The sequence below is a fragment of the Lathyrus oleraceus genome, chromosome 7 (assembly GCF_024323335.1).
Source record: "Lathyrus oleraceus cultivar Zhongwan6 chromosome 7, CAAS_Psat_ZW6_1.0, whole genome shotgun sequence".
NCBI lineage: Eukaryota > Viridiplantae > Streptophyta > Magnoliopsida > Fabales > Fabaceae > Lathyrus > Lathyrus oleraceus.
This window is the reverse complement of record NC_066585.1, coordinates 128415630-128438300: the sequence shown is the minus strand read 5'-3', so window position 1 is coordinate 128438300 and position 22671 is coordinate 128415630. Positions and strand designations below refer to the sequence as shown.

At 35.4% G+C, this 22671-nt stretch overlaps 1 protein-coding gene across 1 annotated transcript; it reads right to left on the bottom strand.

Annotated features, from left to right (window-relative positions):
* Positions 1-17394: 17394 nt before the first annotated feature.
* Positions 17395-19319, bottom strand: LOC127106448 (PLASMODESMATA CALLOSE-BINDING PROTEIN 2). Its single transcript, XM_051043742.1, has 3 exons — positions 18697-19319; positions 18569-18602; positions 17395-17876 (listed from the first exon to the last, which is right to left on the bottom strand). The coding sequence occupies exons 1-3, from the start codon at positions 19028-19030 to the stop codon at positions 17675-17677; spliced, it is 570 nt and encodes a 189-aa protein (XP_050899699.1). The 5' UTR covers positions 19031-19319; the 3' UTR covers positions 17395-17674.
* Positions 19320-22671: the final 3352 nt, after the last annotated feature.

Genomic DNA, 22671 nt, shown 5'->3' with positions numbered 1-22671 from the left:
AGCAACTTTTCGTCATCGGAGTATGCAACCATTTTACGGAAATAGGCTTGCACATGGGTCTTCGGGCAAGAGTTGCCATTGTATTTGTCAAATATCGGGACCTTGAATTTCGGTGGCACTCTCACACCTGGAACCAGCCCCAAGTCAGCAACATCTACTCCCAGAGGATTCTGTCATTCCACTGCCTTCAACCTCTCTTCCAATCTTCTAAACATGGGGTCCACACCATGACCCATACCAAAGTCTTCCTGCAGCAGGGGGAACTGGTTGTCCTGATCATCATGAACGGGTTGTTGACCGGAGGTGACATGTAGGATTGGGATAGGCCTCGGTCCATTGGGTCCATTAGCCTCTCCAGCTGGAGGATCAGTCACCGTCTCTGGTTGAGCAGGGGGATTCCTCTGTATCATCTGCCTGAGCTCTTGTTATCCCTGAGCCACCCCTTGAACCACATCCATGAATTGATTCATGCGGATTTTCATCTCGGCGAACTCTGCCTGTAGGCTTTCCATTACTCTCTGTTGGTTTCTGCGGGTACCGTACCGGTGAATGCCTGGGTCAGCTATCCTGCTGATTGAACACCAAACAAACTGAGAACACTGTGGTGGTACCTGTTATGCAAGACATGCTAATGAATATGTAAATGCAATGACATGTTTATCAATTCCAAAGGTATTCTACCCCTTTGATTCCAGTCTCTCAATAGATAAACGATGTAAAAAAAAAGACTAAGTCGTTGATGAGAACCAAGAAAATTCCGACTAGAATCAAGTAGAAGATATAAACCCCACAGAAATGGATAAACATGTGTGAATGATTATGAATGCAAAATGATGTGTTGCAAAATGATGTGAATGCAATGCAGTGGCATGGGAATCAGGATCGTTGTATCTGCTTGAACATCTGTCAGGTTGCACTGTCTGGAGAGAAATTAAGAGCACACCAAACAAAGGTCATGGGATGGATCATGTCCTCCTTAATATCAACCACCCATTTTGGTGGATTATGGTTTACACCTTATCAACACCCAAGTTTCATTGATATTAAGGATACCTGATCGGATCAACCATGAATCAAGGGTTTGTTGCAAGTCACGAGCATGGATTTTAGGTTAAGAACCACCCAAAAGGAGTGTACTAAGGTTTAAACCTGCCAAACATGTTCTACAAAAGGTTCCCATAGTCATAATCCCATCTTTCGGATATTATCGGAGGAACGACTACTCGTATTCCAAAAATATTCTCAAGAGAGACTCTTATGAGTGTAGTATCGCGTAACAATCGTATCAAATCTTACACTTGAACGACTTTCGCACTACGTCCTACGAATAGGCCAAGATGGATTTGGTAAACTAAGGTCCTCGGCTTCTAAGGTCTATATTGGAAAAAGTAATGTCTAACCACAACTTACTTATGTGACATTATTGATCTCAACATGACCTCCACCAAGTGAATGGGCTTGCAAGTCAACTTGCTAAGGAATAACTCCACACAAGTCGACAAGACTATGTCATTCTCCTATCCTAAGTGCACTCGAGTTCGGGTATAGAACTCATCTCACAAAGATCACCAAGCAGCCATAGCCAGCCAACAGATACAGCAATGATATGTACACAATGCAATAAGGTAAAGCAGGTAAATAAATAACTGTACAAAAGCATGAACACCCAATAAACAAACAAACTACAAAAGCTAGGAGGGACTCGCTTAGGGAAACCGGGTCCCCAGCAGAGTCGCCAGCAGAGTCGCCAGCTGTCGCAACCTGAAAAATACAGTGTGCGAAAAAACAACCAGCGAAAGAAAATGACAGAAGAGTCCCCACCGTGCGTTATTTATCCCAAAGGAGGGAAAGGAAACGCTCGAAGTAAACCTGAAAAGAGGAAAGGAAAAGACAAGGTCTCGCAACCAAATCTTGGGTTTGGGAGTCGGTTATGCGAAGGGAAGGTATTAGCACCCCTACGCATCCGTAGTACTCTACGGGATCCACTTTTGTAGTTCTTGTCTAAAGGGTGTGAGTTTATCTTGTGTTGTTTACTAAAAAAAGGGTTAAATGAAAATGACTCGCGCGGATGTCGCATCCACTGCATACGTATCTCATCTGAATATGAGAATCAGAGTCTTCGTAGCTCGGCTGACCTATGGGTTGGGGGGATGTGTGCTCTCTAAGACATCGCGTCTTATGCCGCCTACGTATCTCATCTGGAATGAGAATCAGAGCAAGCCGTAGTTCGGCTGACTACGAGGTTATGGATTGGGTTTTGGACGAACGACGTTACTACGCAATCTACCGGATGCTCGACCTTTGGAGACTTACTCACCTGTAGTAGAAGGAGTAAATGTGTGTTTAGGAGAAGAAAAATCAATGAAGGGTTAGGGTTGCTCATGCAAAAAGGCAGTCCTGGACGAAGGAACCTGTAAAAAAAATAAACACACAAAAACATTGCCTCCTATCGAGGTCTTCCAGCTAGGAAAGCGGTAAAAATACGGGAAAATGTAAAAGTACCACACGGATAAAGATCCGAAGTAACAGTAATTAACGGAACAAGGAAACCCTGAGATCCTTCCAAGCTAACACCATCAAAGAAAGTGAGTCAGTACAGGTAATCGGAATGAAACCTCCAGGTGGTATCCCACAAATAAAGTGGAACACCAGGCAAACCATCTCTGTAAGAGTCATATGAGCCCTCACAAAACAAAACTCAACAAACAGGTTAGAGAAACAAAATAGGGTAACCAAGAGTTGCCCCCAAATCAAAATGTAACCACATGAATCATGCCATTAAAATTCACAAAAAAGCTCACAAAAAGCAACCAAGGGTAGGAGGCCTAAACCTCTTGTCAAACACATGCATCAAAAGGGTATCAAATTCAACCATAATACCTCATACATTTAGAGCATTCAAATTATAGGCATAAAGATGATGGATATAGGGCAAACCTGATTGGAGAGATCGGTTGAAATCAAATGGCACGACTGGATTTGCAAACCAATGTTAGGGTTTGCTTGAGCTGAAAGTGTGTGAGTCAGAATGAACCTTTCAGAGTTGCCTGGAGGTTGCTCTGAACTCTGTTAGCTCTTCTCTCACTATCTTTTTCCCCAGGGTTCTTCTCTCACTATCTTTTTCCCAGACAGGGTAATAGGAATAGAATGGCCTTTTGTTTCACTGAAACTTTGAATTTATAACCTGATTTTTGTGGACCTGTGGGCTCAAATAAGAGAGGTCCAAGTCCAAGATTTTTTCTTTTATTTATTTATTTATTTATTTATTTATTTTTATTTTTTTTCGTTTTCCGTTTTTTTTTAAAACACGCGGGCTTCGCCTAGCGAGCATGACAGCTCATGAACAAACCTTTGCTCCTTCAAGATTAACATTTTGACTGACGAATAGACCCCTGTTGGAAGTAACTCAAGTCTTTCCCTTGTGTTGACTGATCATCTAAATAGAGCCCACAAAGTGTCCTGGATGATGTTCAAGCTTCTTGGATCCGATTTCGATTGCCAAGATGAAATACAAATGCTAAATGACCTAAAAAATGAATGCATGCATGAGGTGTAAAGCGTATGCTTCCAGGAAAAATGAAGGGTAAATTTTGGGGTATTATACATATGCATCATGATCAAACAATCATACATTTCATTCATCATGCGCATCAAGCATTCCTTTTGCAGCTGATCTATCTCCCCAATAGAATATTTCAGACACTCCCCAGCAGACCAAACCAGCAAGTTTACATGTTTCTCCTTACACTTATCTTTTATCACAACTCTTTTTCAACATGCAAATTTTCGTGCATTTATGTATTTAATCCTCTTCTACCTTGAACATCCGAAAGGCTAACGCAATTTGCATCTTCAGGTTTAAGATGATTAAATAGGGGCAACTGTCATACCCCAAAATTTACCCTCCTTTTTCCTACCTTTTGCTTTGTTTCATTTGCATACATGGAATTATATTATGCACCATCAGAACATTAGCATGACCATTGCATTTGGTCATTGGTCCACAATCATGGTCACATCCTTTAGTTTGATCTTAACACTAGGGTTTTTCACTTTGAATCACTTATCAACTAACCAAAGCATCATAAGAGATGGGTTTTTTTGTTCCCTTGTTCAAGTAGATAATCATGTCCCAATTCAAGACAAAACAAAGGTTATTTTGGTCAAGAAAGATGCAAGTGTGGTTCATTGATTCAAGGTTGGTTCATGTGTTTATCTCCATTCCATTTTATTCAATCTTCAAGTCATCATCAAGATCCTTTTGCCAAACTTATGTCAAAGATTATTTGGCCCAAGTTTGGCTCAAAATTCACGAGGGAATCAAAAGATATGGTGTCATGAACTTGGGGCCTCAAGATGCCCAAAATGTACCAAGACTTCTTGACCAAATGTCTGGCCTAGAAGGCATGTCATGACCTTAACTTTCAACACTTTCCTTTTTCACCTCAGGATTCCTGTTGGGTTGGTTCTTTTTGCATTAAATTCATGGCATTGAAGTGAACAAAAGGCATAAAGAAAATCACAAAATGCATGAGCGGATTCCATTTGGCGTAGCTTCAAACATGGCATGTTGAACTTTGTTTTGCACGAAGCCCAGAATTTACAATTACAGGTCATTTCTCATCTTGGGACCACTTGCATATGTGAGACTTGTTTCTGATGCTAAATCGCATGCAACCCAACACAAAACGACCAGGTTTCATCATCAATTCACACATTTTATACCTCACTTCACACGAGTACCATTTTCCAAAATGTCAACCCTATTTCACACGAATTCATATCTGTTTGGCATTTGTGAGCTTCCCATTTTAGTTCCTATAAATAGAGGATAATTTTTACTTGATTGGCAAGCTTGAATAGCCAGAATAACCCTACCTCACTTGAACCTGATATTGCTCCAAAACCAGTTTGTGGTTTCTTCAATTCAAGCTCTTTCAACCTCAAATCTTTGCCCAGAAAGCTTCACCGGCATCCTCTGAAGCTAGCAGCATCATCACTTTGCCTTGAAACCTCTTGCATCAGGCTCCCCAATTCTGCCATTATTGATCTTTGAAGCTTCAACTGGAAAGTTAAGTACGAGTTAAATCCTTGAGCAAACAAGTTACCACTCTCTTCGTATTGTTCCATTAATCAAAAGCCCTATCCTACCATTAATTTATCTTTCATATTAGTCATTTAATTTTACTTTTAACACTTAGGGTTCTTCGTATTCTTGAGCAAAATCCTCCCTGCTCGGAGCCAATCAATGGCTATGATGCGGGGAGACATGAACGATGATGTGTTTTGAAGCTAACTTCATGCTTGGGTGTTGCTAAAAACACGAGATCATGATTTGGAGAAATCGAATCAAAGGCTGAAGCAAAGTGAAGTTACGCGTTTGTTGGTGTCAGATTCAATTCCTGACCAATCATAGCTTGTCATCGTGTTTTTTCAAACTTTTGACCGTTGGTGCCTTATTTCCATTTTAACTTATTTTTCTTTTATTTTATTTTATTCCTTTTATTTCAAAATTAATTTCTCTCTCATTTTTATACATTTTTTATCCAAATCTTTTACACAAGGTCTCTAAAAATATTTTGCATCACGAACATTTTTTTCATAATTTTCAAAATCATGCTTGCATTTATTAATATTTTTATTTCTTTTTCTTTTTAATTTCGTTTTACAATATATTTTTTAATAATTTTCAAACATTTTTGCATCCAACTTTTAAGATCTGTTTATGTGCAGTATTTGGGACTTTGTGTAATTTTTTTGGCTATTTATTCATTATTTTGCTTGTGGTTTGGAATTTTCTATTTAATTTTCCATTTTTAATCATTTAAAACCTTTTTTAATTTTATTTTTAATTCAATTTTGTCTTTCTTTTGACTTTTTTTTTACTTTGGCAACTTGGTTGATCATTTATAGATGTTCCCTTGATTTATTCAATCTTCTCTAATTCAATATGTTGATAGATGGTCATTTGACCATATTTTTGACACTTTGAGTTAGTGATATATCATCCCTTGGTGTAGCATATGTTTGAGTCCTTTGACTTGTTGATGGATGATCCTAATGTGATGACTTGAATTTGCCTTCTAACATCTAACCCATAACATCTAACTGATAAACCTCTAACACTTTACAATTCTTGCAACTTCTATTATTGCAATTTACTCTTATGCATTATTCATCATCTCATTTTATACATTAATCATCTTGTTTAGGTTACCACACATTAGCACACATTATCACATTCATCTGTTTAGGTTAGCACACATTATCACGCACATGGCTTTCTCTTGGTTTACCTAATAATATGACCTAGACTTAGTACACTTTTGCACCCACATGGATTTCTCTTGGGCTACCTAACAATGAGATCTTAGGCTAGTATTTGTATGATAATGCATTGTGTTTTTTATCCACCTCACTCCCTTTGATTTAGCTTGATCAAATTTTATTTGATCAACTAGATTCTTTGACCTTTTACACATTCCCTTTGTCTTTGTCAAGTGACCATAAGTCTCTTGGTCACTTGATAGGACTTACCTCTGTTACTTTGGAGCTCAGCTTCCCAAGAAGTACAAGACCTCAAGATCAAGTCAAGGCATCAGCCATCTGCCTCATCCCCACATAGAACTCTTGAGGACCTGTTTCAACAACTTGTCAGACATTGACAAGGATTGCATGTCATGAGCCTGAAGCAATAGAGAATGGGTGAAAGGGAGCATTCTTATCCTTATTCTGAATATTTTGGGTACGGGAATAATGACCCAGTTTCTCAGAATATTCATCTTTACTCGTAGACTTTAGTGCAATTCAAGTCAATTCACTGTCAAGACTCCAACTAGCCCTATTGCTCCCCTTTTAAACTCCTCTTGGTTTAAACATCATCCTGTCTTTCTCTTTTGGGTTAATCACCTTTATGGTTAATACACCCTTTCCTTGGTTAATCATTGATTCTCAGTTAAAAGACCATTTGTTTTTGGGTTTAAACATTCATGGTTATACACCTCCTTTCTTGGTTTTGACACCATAATTTGGGCTGACACCTTCATTGGTTATATACCTTTGCCTTTCTTTTTTTGGGTTGACACCTTCAATGGTTATACACCCCTTTCTTGGTTTTGACACCATTCTCTTACCATATCAGTCTCAGTGTTTTGGTAAGATCCTTGTCATGTTAGTCTCGGCGCTTTGACAAGTTCCTGCTTTTTCCATTATCATGTCAGTCCCAGTGCTTTGGTAAGATCTTTTTCATGTTAGTTCCAGTGCTTTGACAAGTTATTGCTTTTTTTTCCTTACCATATCAATCCCAGTGCTTTAGTAAGATCCTTGTCATGTTAGTCGCCATGCTTTGACAAGTTCCTTCTTTCTTTCCCTTGCCTTGTTAGTCCCAATTGTTTAGGCAAGCCTTCTTTCTGGTTTAAACACCATCCTCGATCTTTCTTTCTTTCAGTCTTAGTCCTCCGGACTTTGGAGCTCTAACTTCCTCATTTCACTATGAGGATACATAGGCACGAAGATGCGAATCTTTGGCGATCACTTTTCTTTCTTTCCCCCTATCTTTCTCTGGTTCCACGAACTACGAGGCTCTGACTTTCTCATTTAACTATGAGAATGCGTAGGGATGAAGGCCCCAATCCTCCCCGAGCATTCTTTTTCTAACCCATTTTCTATTTTGCAGGTACATGAAGATAGCAACACCCATCCAAGCAAGAGCAATCAAAACGGTTCCCATGGAGTATCATGGATGTGAGGCGTGCTAATATCTTCCCGTTGCATAACCGACTTCCTTACCTGTTTCTCTGTTCCCCTTGGGTTTTATCGATATTTTTCCCTCCCTCTTTTGGGATAAAGAAATTTTGGTGGCGACTTTGTTGTATGTTAGATCGTACAACGCGTTCGGGTATATTCTTGCTAGCCTCATGTTGGTTCCTTCATCAAGGAATACGCTTGATGCCTCAAGTGGTGAAGCATTATTGTCAAAATCTTATGAATAGGATTATAAGTCGATTGAAAGTATTACTGCCAACACTTATCAATGACCGGTTTCAAGAGCTACACCTAAACCTACTCAGAAAAAGCCAGTTATAATGCATGAAGTTGCTGAAACTATTGTTCTTGTTGATCAAATAGCTCAAATTCATCAAATGATGAAGAACATGATGACTAGTCTTGTCGTGCCATTAGATGAACCTGTCAAGGTGGTGACTTATGCATCAAAAGTTGCATGTGTCTACAATGGAGGTGCCCACATATTTGAGGATTGTTCTGCTAATCCAATATCAGTTAAATATATTAGTAACAAGTATAACAACCTCTACAACAACATCTACAATCTTGCTTGGCGCAACCAACCAAATTTTTTATGGAGCAACAATCAAAATTAATTCAAACCTCAAGCATCTCAAACACCCCAAGTCCCACCTGGGTTTTCCTCACCAAATTAGGTTATGGCTAATCAAAGGTATAACCAGTTGGAGAACATACTGAAGTCCTTCATTCAAGAGACCAAAAATCAATTTCAATCTCAAGCAAATAGCATCAAAACCTAGAGAATCAAGTGGGGAAAATTGCTACTGTCGTTAGTTCAAGAAATGCGGGTGCTCTCCCAAGCTCTACTGAAACTCCAATCACAACATTTGGAGTCAAGAATGTTGAAACATGCAAGGTCATTACGCTTAGAAATGGAAAAGAATATGTAGGATCAACCTCTACAAGAAATGATGTACCAACTGAATAATTGTTAGCTCAGGACAAATTAGAAAAACAAAAAGCTAATTCAAGTGAGGAACTGGTTTCAAAAGAAGACAATGAAGAAATACTGGTACAAGAAATGGCTAAGTTGAAGACAACTGGTGTGACCTCAAACCCTGAAAAGAAACATGTAGCCATGCCAGAGGTCGACAAGTTTCCCAGATTTATTTAAGAAAGACCACCACCTCCCTTTCCTTAGAGAATCAGAAAAGCCAAAGAAGAACAACAGTTTAGCAAGTTCATGGAGATTCTTAAACAACTTCATATCAACATACAATTGATTGATGTTATTCAAAAGATGCCTAATTACTGCAAATTCATGAAAGATGTTCTCACAAAAATAAAGAGAGTAGGAGAATTTACAATTGTAGCATTAACTCAAGAATGCAGCTAGCTTGTGTTGGAAACACTTCCTTCCAAATTGAAGGACCCTTGCAGTTTCACTATTTCATGTAACATTTGGGAGTCATTATGTGGCAGGGCATTATGTGACCATGGAGAAAGTATTAAACTTATGACATTTTCTATATTCAAGAAACTTGGAATTAGAGTTGTTAGACCAACAACAATCACTCTTCAACTTGCAGACATAAGCATATGTTATCCTCAAGGAAAAATTGAAGATGTGCTAGTAAGGGTGGACAAGTTTGTGTTCCCTACTGAATTTATTATCATGGATTTCAATGTTGATGAGGAAACTCCCATTCTATAGGGAAGACCCTTCCTTGCTACGGGAAGAACTTTGATTGATGTGGAAAGAGGAGAACTCACGATGAGGGTGAATGAACAACAAGTTATTTTCAATGTACTAAATGTTTTTCAATATCTAGATGAAGAAGTAGCTTACTCTTTAATGATCTCAAGTTGGGAAAATATCATTTATAAAAATCTTCTCAAAAGCAACAATCTCTTAGGACAAGAGTTGGGAAACTTAGATAAATATGACAACGAGTAGGATGGCATTATAAGTAGACCTGTGTGTAAACCAAGTAGAGTGGCAGAGCTTGTGGATGTTTTGGAATTATCTTCAATTGTGATGAAGCACAACTTGCCTTCAATGAATAGTCCTCTTGAATTGGAACTTAAGTAGTTGCTTGCTCATTTAGAGTAGACTTACTTAGAGGTAGGATAGAAGTTACCAGTGGTTATTGCTACTGATTTATATGAGGAGAATAAATATCAACTGCTCACACTTCTAAAAAAAATACAATAAATAAATTATTTGTACATGCATAGAATTCTATTGGAGGACAATTATAAAGACATCATTGAAAGCACCAAGCAAAACTAAACAGAAACATCATTTGGATGGTGTATTTGACTAATTGGCTCCTTTCATCAATAAGTGTTCTCTTTAATTCATGCACTAACTTTTACAATCTTTCAACTCTTGTTTTTTAGATTTTATAAAAAAAAGTCAGCATTAAATCTTGAAAACAAGAATCCAAAGGTCCTCCCTCCCTCACAAGCAACCATGTTTACCAGGCTCGGGTCAATGGGAGTACTCCCTCCGTCCCATATTATAAGTAAATTTCACTTTTCTAGATTCATTAAATAATTAATGTATCTGATTTATTATATAGATCAGATACATTAATTATTTAATAAATCTAAAAAAGTGAAATTTACTTATAATATAGGACGGAGGAAGTAAATGGTAATTCAATTTCTATGTTGACTATAACTTTTTAAAAACAATTATTTTATTGAAATTGATAACACCATTATATTTTCAGTTACGAAATAAAACGAAACATCACTTTGGTTTTCTCATAATAGATAAATAAGATTTGTGTTATGAAATTAAGTAGAATTTAATGTAATTTAGAATTACTTTTATAAAATCATTTTTTAGAAAGTTTTATTGTACATTTTTCCTTTTACTTTTCCTATTGTGCCTTGAAATGACCGCGGAAACCGAAAATGTTTTGTATAGAAACTAAAAGAAAAGGGAAAAGAAATACTAAAATAAAGTAATATTTTAATACTTATAGATATTATGTTATGCTTAAATAACATCCTAGTATAGTGGCAATTAGAAATACTTTTTTGGTACAAAAGGTCTCAAGTTTGATTCCTATGGACATCTTAAAATTGAAATTGGTGTTTAAAAATTAAAATATATTTAACTTACCACTGCACTAATACAAAGTCTTATATATATTCTGAACATTTATTATATATTTTAATGATCGATAATAAGAAACAAGAAAAATTTTAATTTCTTTTTATTATTATTGTTGTTATTACTTCTCAGTTTTGGTTCCTATTGTTTTCACTTTAAACAATTTGGTATAATATATATATATATATATATATATATATATATATATAATATATATATATATATATATATATAATATATATATATATATATATATATATATATATATATAAAATTAAAATAAACTGACAATAATGTAAAAGGATTTTACACCGTCAGTTAATCCTAAACATTTGATATTGAAATATATTTAATTTTTATTTTAAAAATCTATAAAATAATGCAAACGGGTGATGCTAATGAATTGACCGTGTAAATCTTTTTATACTGACAGTGTATACTAATTAATAATTATTTTTATTTTTATTTTTATTTATTAAATTAATTTTATGTTTAATTTAATATATTCACAAGTGAATAATACTATGATCTATATAACCATGTTTAACTAAGTTCATAAAGTTTGGGATGTGAGGACAGTCGTTTTGATCGGGATTTATTAAAATAAACAATATTGATTTTTAATATTAAATAATTTTTTTATTCTAAATTTTGTTTTAAAAAAGTCAAAAACTTTGTGCGACGGCAAAAGTACTTAGATACCGATTTCAGCGCGACAGTGCGAAAGCGGTATCAGATCTTAAAGATTAAATTTTTAATTTCTAAAAATAGTGACAACGCTTTATTAAATAATTAGGACTTACCGATTTTCAAAAATTATATAAAAACTATAATTTGCACATACGACAGCAAGCAACTACGGTTCTGAAATACAACACGGATTGCGCGAAAGTGAGTACTGTTTTTAAATTAATAATTCCTTCAAAAATGATTTTTAAACAAAGTTAAGTGCTAAATTTTATCTAAGTCTCGAATGTACTTGGAAATTACATTCTGGTCTCCATTTCATTTAATCCTCAAACTAGTTATTTCAATGTTCGACTTAAAACAAACTTCTACCGTTAGCCTTTAATTTATAAAGCGACAATAGATAACAATAGGTTGACATTGGTCTCAATGAGTTCAATATTTTTTATATTATAACTATTTTTTCTGAGCACTTGCGGATAACCTCCATCAAGTTTTTGGCGTTGTTGCCGGGACAAAAAGTCAATATTGTGATTCCATTGTAATAACGTATAGACTAAGACATTTTATATTTTTCTTCTCTTGGTTGTATGTCCAACACTCGCTCATCCGAAGACGGGCTAGAATAATCGATTAACGAAATCGAGTGTTCATTCATATCAAACGTCGAATACGAGAACTTATAGCCATATTCGATCCTATGGCTGAACCAGATAACAGTCATCTTAATAACTTCGCAGTCCCATCTCAAGACGAGTCACACTCAGACACTGTTCCACTTGAAATCCAGACGAACGCCTTCAATTAAAACCTTCTCTACTGCAAAATGACCAACATAATCAGTTCTCATGAAATCCCATCGAGGACCTGAATCTTCATATGTCAGTGTTTGTACAATATGCAAACACGTTAAAATTAATGGAGTCAATTCAAAAGCAATTAGCTTATATTTATTTCCTTTTTCCCTAAGAGATAGAGCCAGAGGTTGGCTACAGTCTCTTCCTACAAACTCCATCACTACTTGGAACTGTCGCACCTCGAAAAAACGAGAACACGACTTTGCAAAGCATAACACGCTCGCAATGATGGACTAAACAGTGTCGCCGCCGAACTTTATTTATTCCTAAAAAGGAAAGTGGAAATATCGATAAAACCCAAGAAAGAACGACAATAATATTGGTCGTCGCAACCAAATCAGAGTTCGGGAGCCGATTACGCAATGAAGGTGTTAGCACCCCCTCACGTCTGTTGTACTCAACGAAAACCATTAGGTTAGTTGTGCAGGTTAGTGTTAGCTTAAAATGTTAGGCTTCTCAAGTTATTAAGAGTGAAAGAAGAATAGAAACAAAAGAAAAGAGAAAATATTTTTAGATTTTTTATTAATGTGCGAAGAAAGGAACTAAACCTAAATTTTTTATTAATGGTCTGACAAGATTTACAAATACTGCTCCTTCGTATCTTCAAGTGCAATAGAGAACTCAAGGCTTACGTAGTTCTGGATAGGAAATATTTGTCTGTTGGTCGATTTTAGCAAAAGCTACTTTATCTGAATCGACGAAAATATTGTCGGCTATCCAAAACAAGTGGAGAAGGGAACATTTTCATCACAGCCAAATGGATTTACAAATCAACATTCATGGGCAACATCGCAAGCTTACTCACATGTTAAAATGGACGAAATATTTTTTTTGCGTCATCTCAAGACAAAGTACCTTTCGTTTACAAAAAAAGGGTTTTAAGATCAATCACACGACTCCTTTCATCTCGGTTCCTAACTCTCGGAAATTCGTGGACTACACCCCGCACCTATTTTATCTTATTTGCAAAAGAGATTTAATATTTTTAGATGTTTTTAAAGTTTGGTTTGAGAAAGCGCACTCGAAGCTAGTTGAGATTTATTAAGTGTTGTGGAATTTATTTGAAGAGGATGAGTGTTTAGATTGACGAGAACTACATATCGGATCTTAACTCTCAGGAGCTCGTTGACTACACCTCGTTTATTTCATCTCTTTTTTTGAAAAGTGTTCAATAGTGGTTAAGTATTTTTTTATTGGAAAAATGGATTGATGTTGGATCAAGCATTTGATGATCGATTGCAAAAAAGTTTGATGGGAAGTTTGAGAAATGGGAAATGGATAGAAACGGATTTAGTAGAAAGGTTTGAAATGGTTTGGTCTTTGAGAAGAATACCCGACGTTGGATCGGTTTTTTGTTTTTGTTCTTTTTGAAAAGAGGTTGATTTTATTCTTGTATTATAAACTAACTAAACAAAGCAATCAAAAATAAAGTGATAAAATTATTACACATCATAGGAATAGGGATACATTTTTTCGAATGGAGATATGAGATAATGAAATGATTAAAGCAAAACACAATTAACAAACGCGAGTAAATAAGTGTACATGCACGAATAAATTTTCTCATTGTAAGAAAGTCCAAGAGTAAGGCATGTTAATCGGAGATAGTAACACATAAGTCATATGTACAACACACAAATGAATTAAGCAAGAAATTGAGAGTGCAAGCAAAACCCTAGGTAATATGCTCAAAGTTGATTTGTGTGTATCGACAATAAAGGTGACGTCGTATGCAAAGGTCATAATGTGTATCGACAATAAAGGAGATGTCTCTTTGGGTTATCTTAGTTTGACTTTCTTTCCTATGACGACTTCACATTCATCTAATGTGTCCATTTATTGCATTGGTTTTGTAAACCAAGATCATTGGGTTCATGTAGTTAAATATTCATGTTTGTTAAGTTAATTACTTATCTTTCATTTATGCCTTACTTATTTTTCTTTTGATAATAATTTTCTAAACAGGTAAACATGAATGAAGGAATTATGTTGCCACTGATCATATTGGATGGGATGAAGTATCTCACACCAGATGCAACTTATTGGATGATAGGATTTGTTGGACGGTTACAACATTGGCAACACCTTACGCATGTAGTGCCACAATATGTTAGATTATAATAGTAAATTTGATTGTTATATTTTGGTTTATATTGACAATTGACTTCATGTTATATTGAATTCATGCTATCTTTTGGATTATATTGCATAAATTTTAAAATAGTAAAGAAGTGTCAAAATACATAAGTCTCATAATAGTACAAGTCTAAAAATACTACATAAGTCAAAATAGTAAATAATACATCAATCATCATCGTCCTCATCAGCCTGAGGTATTGGTCCGCCCTGAGGTACTCGTCCAGTCTGAGCTACACTTAATGCTCGAAATACCTCAACAAAATCATTGTTATCGTCTTCAGCCTCGTCACGATGTAAATAAAGACGAATCTCATGTGAAATAAATGATAACCTTGGATCTGACGGTTCTTCATCGAGACAGGAACCAAGACCTGTCTCACTTTCCCCTGAGGTGGTGGTGCCAAACGAGGATGTGAAACCCTATAGTACCAATCCAAGTAGTCAGCGTCCACATCATATGGGTGGTAGCTAAAATTTTCGGACGATTCACTTCCATCACGCTCACATGATATGAAATCCACTCAAAATCCACATCATGTGTTTCAGAATCAGGAGGTGGGGGCGGTATGTATTGCCTATATTTAAACTGAAGCATACATTTGTCAAGTAAGTATAGTACAATTGTGTCATACCATTTGAAGTCATCCATGTACGGACATATATCATCAAATGGACGGTGATGTATGTGATCCCCAAAAGGGTGCCAAATGACATCAACAAGTGTCAATGCATCCAACATAAGCCTAAGCTCGTCAACCTTTTGTGGGCCTTGTTTGTACATCCATTTCATCGTCCTGAGAAATGGACTGTTGATACCATCAATCATAGACAATCCTTTCTCGCCAGCTGTTGGAAAATACTCATTAATCCAACATTGTTGCACAACATAAATATTAACAACTAAAATTATTATAAATAGGTAAGTACAAGTCAAAATAAAATTAAAATAAAACATGTGTACTTGTAGTAGAGAGACATATTCGTCAAGCTGCTTGCAAGTATAAAAGGAAGCATCTCCTAGATATATGTAGAGTGTGACAACTGCAGCAACCCCCAACTATATCTACCACATCCAGGCAAGTGCCTAAATAGTGATAAATACTTTGCCTCTACAAGAGTAAAAGTATTGTCCGAAAAAATAGTGCAACCTACTAACAATAACATATAGGCTCTAACAACACAATCAAGTCTACTCTTAGCTCGTTGACGCATAAATATCTCCTTCAACCAATCCAGCCTATAATAAGCACACCTACAATTAAGAACCTCTCCAGCTGCCTCCTCCAACGAAACATCCAACAAATCAATAGCAAGAGTAATAACATCAGTATAAGTGAAACCTCGTGTAGGGTTACATAACTCTTACTTACACGGTCAATGAAGAAGACAAAAAACAAGGTTTGATGTAATTGTCATCTCGCTAGATGGCATATGAAAGGACGATGTTTCTGGATTCCATCTCTCTACAAATGCTAATACTAAACTTTGATCTATCCTCAATAAACTAGTTCTCTATGGAGAAGATAGACCAGAATCAGACAACCATCTCTCTATCAGTGGTGGGAGACTGTGTGGAACTCATCCTATCAATTTGCAAACACATGCAACAATCTTTAATTCTTTCTTCAGATTTTTCTACTAAAAATAATTTATAGTATATGATATAAAATAAGTAATTAAAATTAAAAATGATTCAACATAAAATGATAGAGATTAACTTACTTCGTCGAACCATAAAGAACGAGCAATATAATATTTATACCTCACCAGAAGAGACATATCGAACGGCCCTCCGGGAAACTGTGGTTGTTGTGAACGAGGCTCAAGTGCGACTATTTGATGTTCTTCTCCATCCATCGTCTGTCGAGGTTGTCATCCTTCACTTATTTATCAATAAATGTTCTCATCCCGGCCTCTAATGTGCACCACTAAAAAAAAACAATGAAAGTTAAAAACAAGAACCGGATAACATTGAACTAAGTTTTCCGGATGAAATTAAAAACCAAATAACTTTGGTGCTAGTTTTTCAGTATACAACACTAAGAATCGGATATCATGGTTAAGAGTTATCCGGTTAAAATAGATGTGAACCAGATTACTATATGTCAAGGTATCTGGTGAGTAATATTTTTCTGAATCAAACCGGATAACTTACTTGTGTGATTTCCGATGTGAAAAACTAAAGTGTCGGATAACTAGGACTTGTTTTCTCCACTATGTTATCGAAACGGATATCTTTTTATATATGATTTCCGATTTTCAAGTAATCAAACCGGATAACTTACTTGTGTGATTTCCGATGTGAAAAACTAAAGTGTCGGATAACTAGGACTTGTTTTCTCCACTACGTTATCGAAACGGATATCTTTTTATATATGATTTTCGATTTTCAAGTAATCAAACCGGATAACTTACTTGTGTGATTTCCGATGTGAAAAACTAAAGTGCCGGATAACTAGGACTTGTTTTCTCCACTACGTTATCGAAACGGATATCTTTTTATATATGATTTCCGATTTTCAAGTGCTCTCGTTTTCTCCAAAATGAAATGAGAAAAAAATAAAAAAAATATATATAAATATTTATACTTGCAAAAAGTAGATAAATGAATGGAGTGAAGTGGAGTAAAATTTTCTTAAAGAACTCTCACAGGATTGGATGGTATTTCACTAATAATAGCATTATAAGGCAGACTAATGTTAATAAATTGATAGTTATATAGATGGTTATTTTGATTGACGTTTCTTCTCCTGGAATGATTAGGCACATTAATGTTTCAAATTTGACGAAAACTATCTGAAACAAAGCAATAAAGTAAATCATTTTCAACAAATAAAGTTGACGATAAAATTGGAATGAGATCATTTTTTACTATCTTATTTGGATAACTTGATCCAACTTTTTAATTGGTAGTAATACAATTGACATAGGAGAAACTAAATTAAATAAAATGATTTATAAGTTGTTTCCAAGAATCTAGTCATGATAATCAAAGGCCTAGCTGTGCATTTCTCTAGATAGCCATATCCATCCATGCTTAACTTGTTGATAATGTTATATCCATTGTTTGACTTGTGACAAAATTGTAATTAGCCTTCTGAAGATGATGATACACATGCTAAGAGATGATGGAGAGAATGAGAAGTGAGGAAAAGAAAAGTAAAAAGCATGTGACATGTTCCTTTGAATGTGGTGCTTTAGAATTGTCAATGAATGGAGCGTTCATTTCTGGAGATAAACCACCAAAGATTGGTGATGACATGTTGTTTGGGTTTATCACTGGAGTTGATGTGGTTGCTGTGTTTGCTCCTCCAGCACCACTAAAAACATTACAATAAATCAAATACTAGTTAATCAATATATCTAATTCGTAAATACAAAAGAAATTTACTCCTTTTTCTTACTGACCAGTCACTTTAGATCTGTAAAAGTAAATACTATGGTACGATAAAGTTGAACATGAGCCGTTGGATGGAGTGACATAGGAAAACTCGTCCAACGGTCGCAGGCATTAGCCACAGTGTGTCAGACAAATTGTGCAACCCAAGATTTTCAAATTTTAAGAACAACTTGAAACCACTTTTGTTACTAACATTACAAAATTTTGTGCACAATCTTATACCATTTTGTTACTAGTACTATTTTAATGTGATTAAAACAGTGTATTTATAATTATTAATTAGAGTGGGAGAAAAAAATGACATCAAACCTATAGACAAGTCACTCTCATCTCATCACACCCAAAACTCTAATCCCATAACACAGAAAACAGTGAAACATAACCCATTTGTAGTTCCTACCTCTATTCAGTATTCCATGTCACCTATATCTTATTAGGTAAGCCATTAAAATCAGACAGAAGAAAAGTCACGAAAGTGAAAGCGAAAACAAATACATAAAATAATTCATTTCAGAATGAAATCCATTTTTTACTTCACTTTCAAGGAACCTAGTTTCACTTTACTATCAAACTATTTATAGTAACACATTTTCATTTCATTCAATAACATACCTTGTAGAAGAAGGGTACACACAAGATCCATAACCTATACACAAAAACACAAAAACACAAAAATGAGATCAAATAATAGACAATATAAAATACAAAAAAACATGTATAATGTGTGGTTAATGAATTACTTGGATCTGTTTGAGCAATGGTGGCGGTTCCAGAAAAGTCACAAGAACCAGGTGCTCTAGCTCTTTTCTGATAGTAACTATTGAATGCGTAAGAAGCATGAGCTTGAATGGTGTTGGGAAGAAAACACAGTCCATCTGGTTGAAGAGGAAGACAGTCAGCACCTGCTCCACATGCATAATCCAATGCTGTTTGTAATACATTGTAGCTTGCATCACTTCTCACCACACACCAACTTGTACTAGTACTCACTCCTTGACCCTTCACGTTCATTGTTACCATGATAACAATGGTTAGTGATGATAATAGAAGAGAAACTGGATTTGGTGATGCCATTGGAGAATGTTTGTTGTTATATTATGGTTTTGTTTTGCTTTGGTAAAGGAAGAGAGAGAGTGAGAGAAAGTAAGAAGAGAAGTGAGGAGAGGAAAAGATAAAAATATTATATAGTGAGTGTTGTGTGGGAATGATGAGAATGGGAATGGGAATGAAATGAGAATAGAAGCAGCTTTTGCTTTCTTTTCTGGTTTTCTTTTTCTTTTTCAATATATATAGAGAGAGAGAGAGAGAAAGATATTGTAAGTAAAAAAGAAAATAAAGAGACAATTATTAGAGCTACTAGTTCATGCTCAAATAAATAAGTGTTTTAAAATGTATGATATATTTCTGAACATTTTATAATTTTATAATATTAATTTTATCATTTTTAATATAAATGATATTTTAGTAAAAATAATCTCTCTTTCTTTTATTTATTTATTTATTTTAATTTATATAAAATGATTAATTAGATCATTTAATTTGAAATGAAAGGAGTAGTTTTTTTATAGGAATTTGTGTATTGATATGAGTTATGTGACAAATTAGATTGGATGGCCAAATCAATTTTTATCGTCAGTTGACGGACTAGCGACCGATACGTGTATTGATTTTAGCATGTCAATGACAAACCACCGCCATAGAACATGATTTTCCAGCTACTAGTACTCTCAATTAGTGGGAAGTTATTCTGAAGCTAAGGTGAAAACCATACTTTTATGGATATGTTTGGTTGAAGAGATGAAAATGAGAAGATAGAAAGATGTGAAAAAGAGTGTGAGAAGAGAGAAGCGAGTGACAAATAAGTGAGAAATAGAATAAATTTAATTAATTGTTTGTTATAAGAGAAATATGAGAGAAATAGAAGAGAGACAAGTATAACTTATTTTGAAAGGATAAAAATATTTTTATATTACAAAATTAATATTACCAAATTTTATATTATTAAAGAAATATTTTTTATCAATATTTATTTAAATATGTATTTTAATTAAAAATAATAATTTAATTAATTTAATTTAATTAACTGTGTTACTATTTCAATTATTTAAAGTAATTTAATTTATAAAATTTATTTGTTTTTATAAGAAATGGAATCGGCTTAATTAGAAAAGGAGAAAAGAAACAAAAGAGAGCATAATAATTGGAAACACAAACAAAATAAACATTTCTCTTGTCTTTCTCGATTTTTTTTTTAAATAACCACATTTCTAAATTAATTTTGAAATAATTATTTTTTCAAAAAAAATTATCTAAATAACCATATTTCCAAACAAATGCACCAAATCAACTGGCGCATTCATTTAACATGAAGAGGAGGCGTCAGGATCATTGGCGCATGCTTTAAAAGCATTGCATGGAGGCGTCAAGGTTACTAGCGCATGCATGTGTTTGCACCCATGCTTCTGGCGCATGCATGTGCATCTGATGTGGCGCATAGCCATTTGGCGCATGCATTTAAAAGCTTCATCTATAAATACTTCGTGCATCACCCATATTTTTCACACAACTTTTACCCTTCAACCACATTTTCTTTCATTCTACTTCAATCTCCTACAAGTTTTTTTATTTTTAACCATGTCTGAATACATTCACAAGAGAAATGTTGAACCGTTGGTTAGATGGAGAAATTGGAGATGGTGAAAGGATTAGAAGAATTCAATGGCTTGTGTCCACATTCAACCAAAATGGAGAAGTGCGTGAATGGGTGGATATTTAGACTAACAGAGACGTTCATAGGATGATGCATAATATGTTCAAAATTGTTTTGATGGTTGTAATCGCTTAGTTATTGTAATAGTATTTTAATTGTTTTAGTTGTTTGTGTTATTGTTTATGTGTTGCTTGTGTGTTGAATGTCTTGTATTTGTTTGTGATGGTATTTCCTCACAAACTTATCATATGCAATAAACTTTGTTTTTTATATATTGCAAAAGAGGTACATGTAAATTTATCTTGTTGTGCTCGTTCCAACACTATGACAGTTAGTATGATTGTGATATGGCTGACGGCATGAACTACATAATCGAACCATTTTGTTCGCCATATCCATTTCAGTTCGAATACGAGTATTGTTTGGGCGACCCTTTTTCTTTCTTCGCATAACTTCGTTGTGCCAGACAATGTCCCCTTGATATTCTGGCCAGTAATACTCTTTTGTCACTACTGAAAAACTAATTTTGTAAACATTTGATAGGCTTATGACTTTGTAAACGTCAAATAGTAAGTAGGATGGATCCCTTCGAACCTTTGAACATGCCGCAATGACATGGGAGCAAGGCGTACGAAAGACTTGGAACTTTTCGCAGTTGCACCAACCTCTATCTAGTTACAATATTCATTGTCTCATCGACATGCCTTCATTGTGATTCATGGACTCAGCAACACTGTATCAACCTTTAGTACAGTCAAACATCGTGACCACGTGTGTGTTTGTTTTGGCAGCTTCGTGTCTAATGAATTTCATTGAAGCATCTCTAAACAGCTGCCCAGATGGCAACACTGAACTCCATTGGGAACGCCTGGTCTCAAACAGCGCCCCTAGCCTAAAATATGTTGCCTGCACCAAAGCGGTTATAGGTAGGTTTCGGATGCCTTTGAAAACAGAGTTCATTGATTCCACAAGATTTATTGTCATGTGGCCCCAACGTTGACCGTTGTCCTATGCCCTAGTCCACTTCTCCAATGGAATATTGTCGATTCACCGTACTGCATCTGCATTTGACAATCTTATTTCTTTGCGGTAGTGTTTGAAAGAAGGTTTTGATAATGTGTAACATGTGTTGACAACCTTCTTCCGCAATGTTTTGTCTTTGATCTCCCGCATAAAATTCTGAGCAATATGTCTAATGCATAAGACATTCATCGACGGAGGATCCTGCCAGCCATTATCAATGTTTTTGTATGCACTGACGATTGAAGGGTGTCAGTCGGAGAACAAACATAAGTTAGGTTGAGACGCAACGTGCAATCGGAGATTTCTTAGGAAAAAACTGCATCCCTCAGCAGTCTCCCTTTCAACAAGGGCAAAGGCGATTGGAAAAATGTTGTTGTTTCCATCTTGTGTCACTGCCATCAGTAACGTTCATTTATATTTCCCGTACAACCATGTACCATATATTTGTATAATAGGTTTACAGAAAGAAAAACTTTTGATGCATGGTTGATACGCCCATAAGAGACGGTGGAATATTCCATTTCCAATAGCACAAGTCATGTCTGGTGTATACGCCGACAACATTTCCAACTTGACAATAGTCCCTGGAGCATACTGTTTAAGAGTCAATAGGTATTTTAGAAGTTGTTTGTAACACTCCTCCCAATTGCGATACACTTTTTCAACCGCCTTTGTCCTAGCTATCCAAGTCTTCCTATATGGTGGAGTATAGTGGTATTCTGCTACAATATGTGAGATTATTGTACTCACCTTTAACGACGGATTGTCGCTAATGACAGACAAAATTTCATTTCATATTAATTGAGAGCTAAGTTTCCGATGGTCTTGCATTGGGTTTGTGAGCATGCATTTGTGAACTGGACCCAAGGATCCAATCTCCCAAGAATCAGTCCTCTTCCGGTACGAAACTGACAACCTTAAAAGGCAGTGTTCATTTCGACAATAAATTTTGTACCTCAATGCATTAGTTCTATCAACTCTG

Coding starts and splice junctions, on each gene's coding strand:
- LOC127106448 (XM_051043742.1), bottom strand. CDS start 19,030: ATGGCATCACCAAATCCAGTTTCTCTTCTATTATCATCACTAACCATT. Junction 18,603..18,696: donor CATTGCTCAAACAGATCCAA/GTAATTCATTAA, acceptor TTTTGTGTATAG/GTTATGGATCTTGTGTGTAC. Junction 17,877..18,568: donor GTGTACCCTTCTTCTACAAG/GTATGTTATTGA, acceptor TAATGTTTTTAG/TGGTGCTGGAGGAGCAAACA.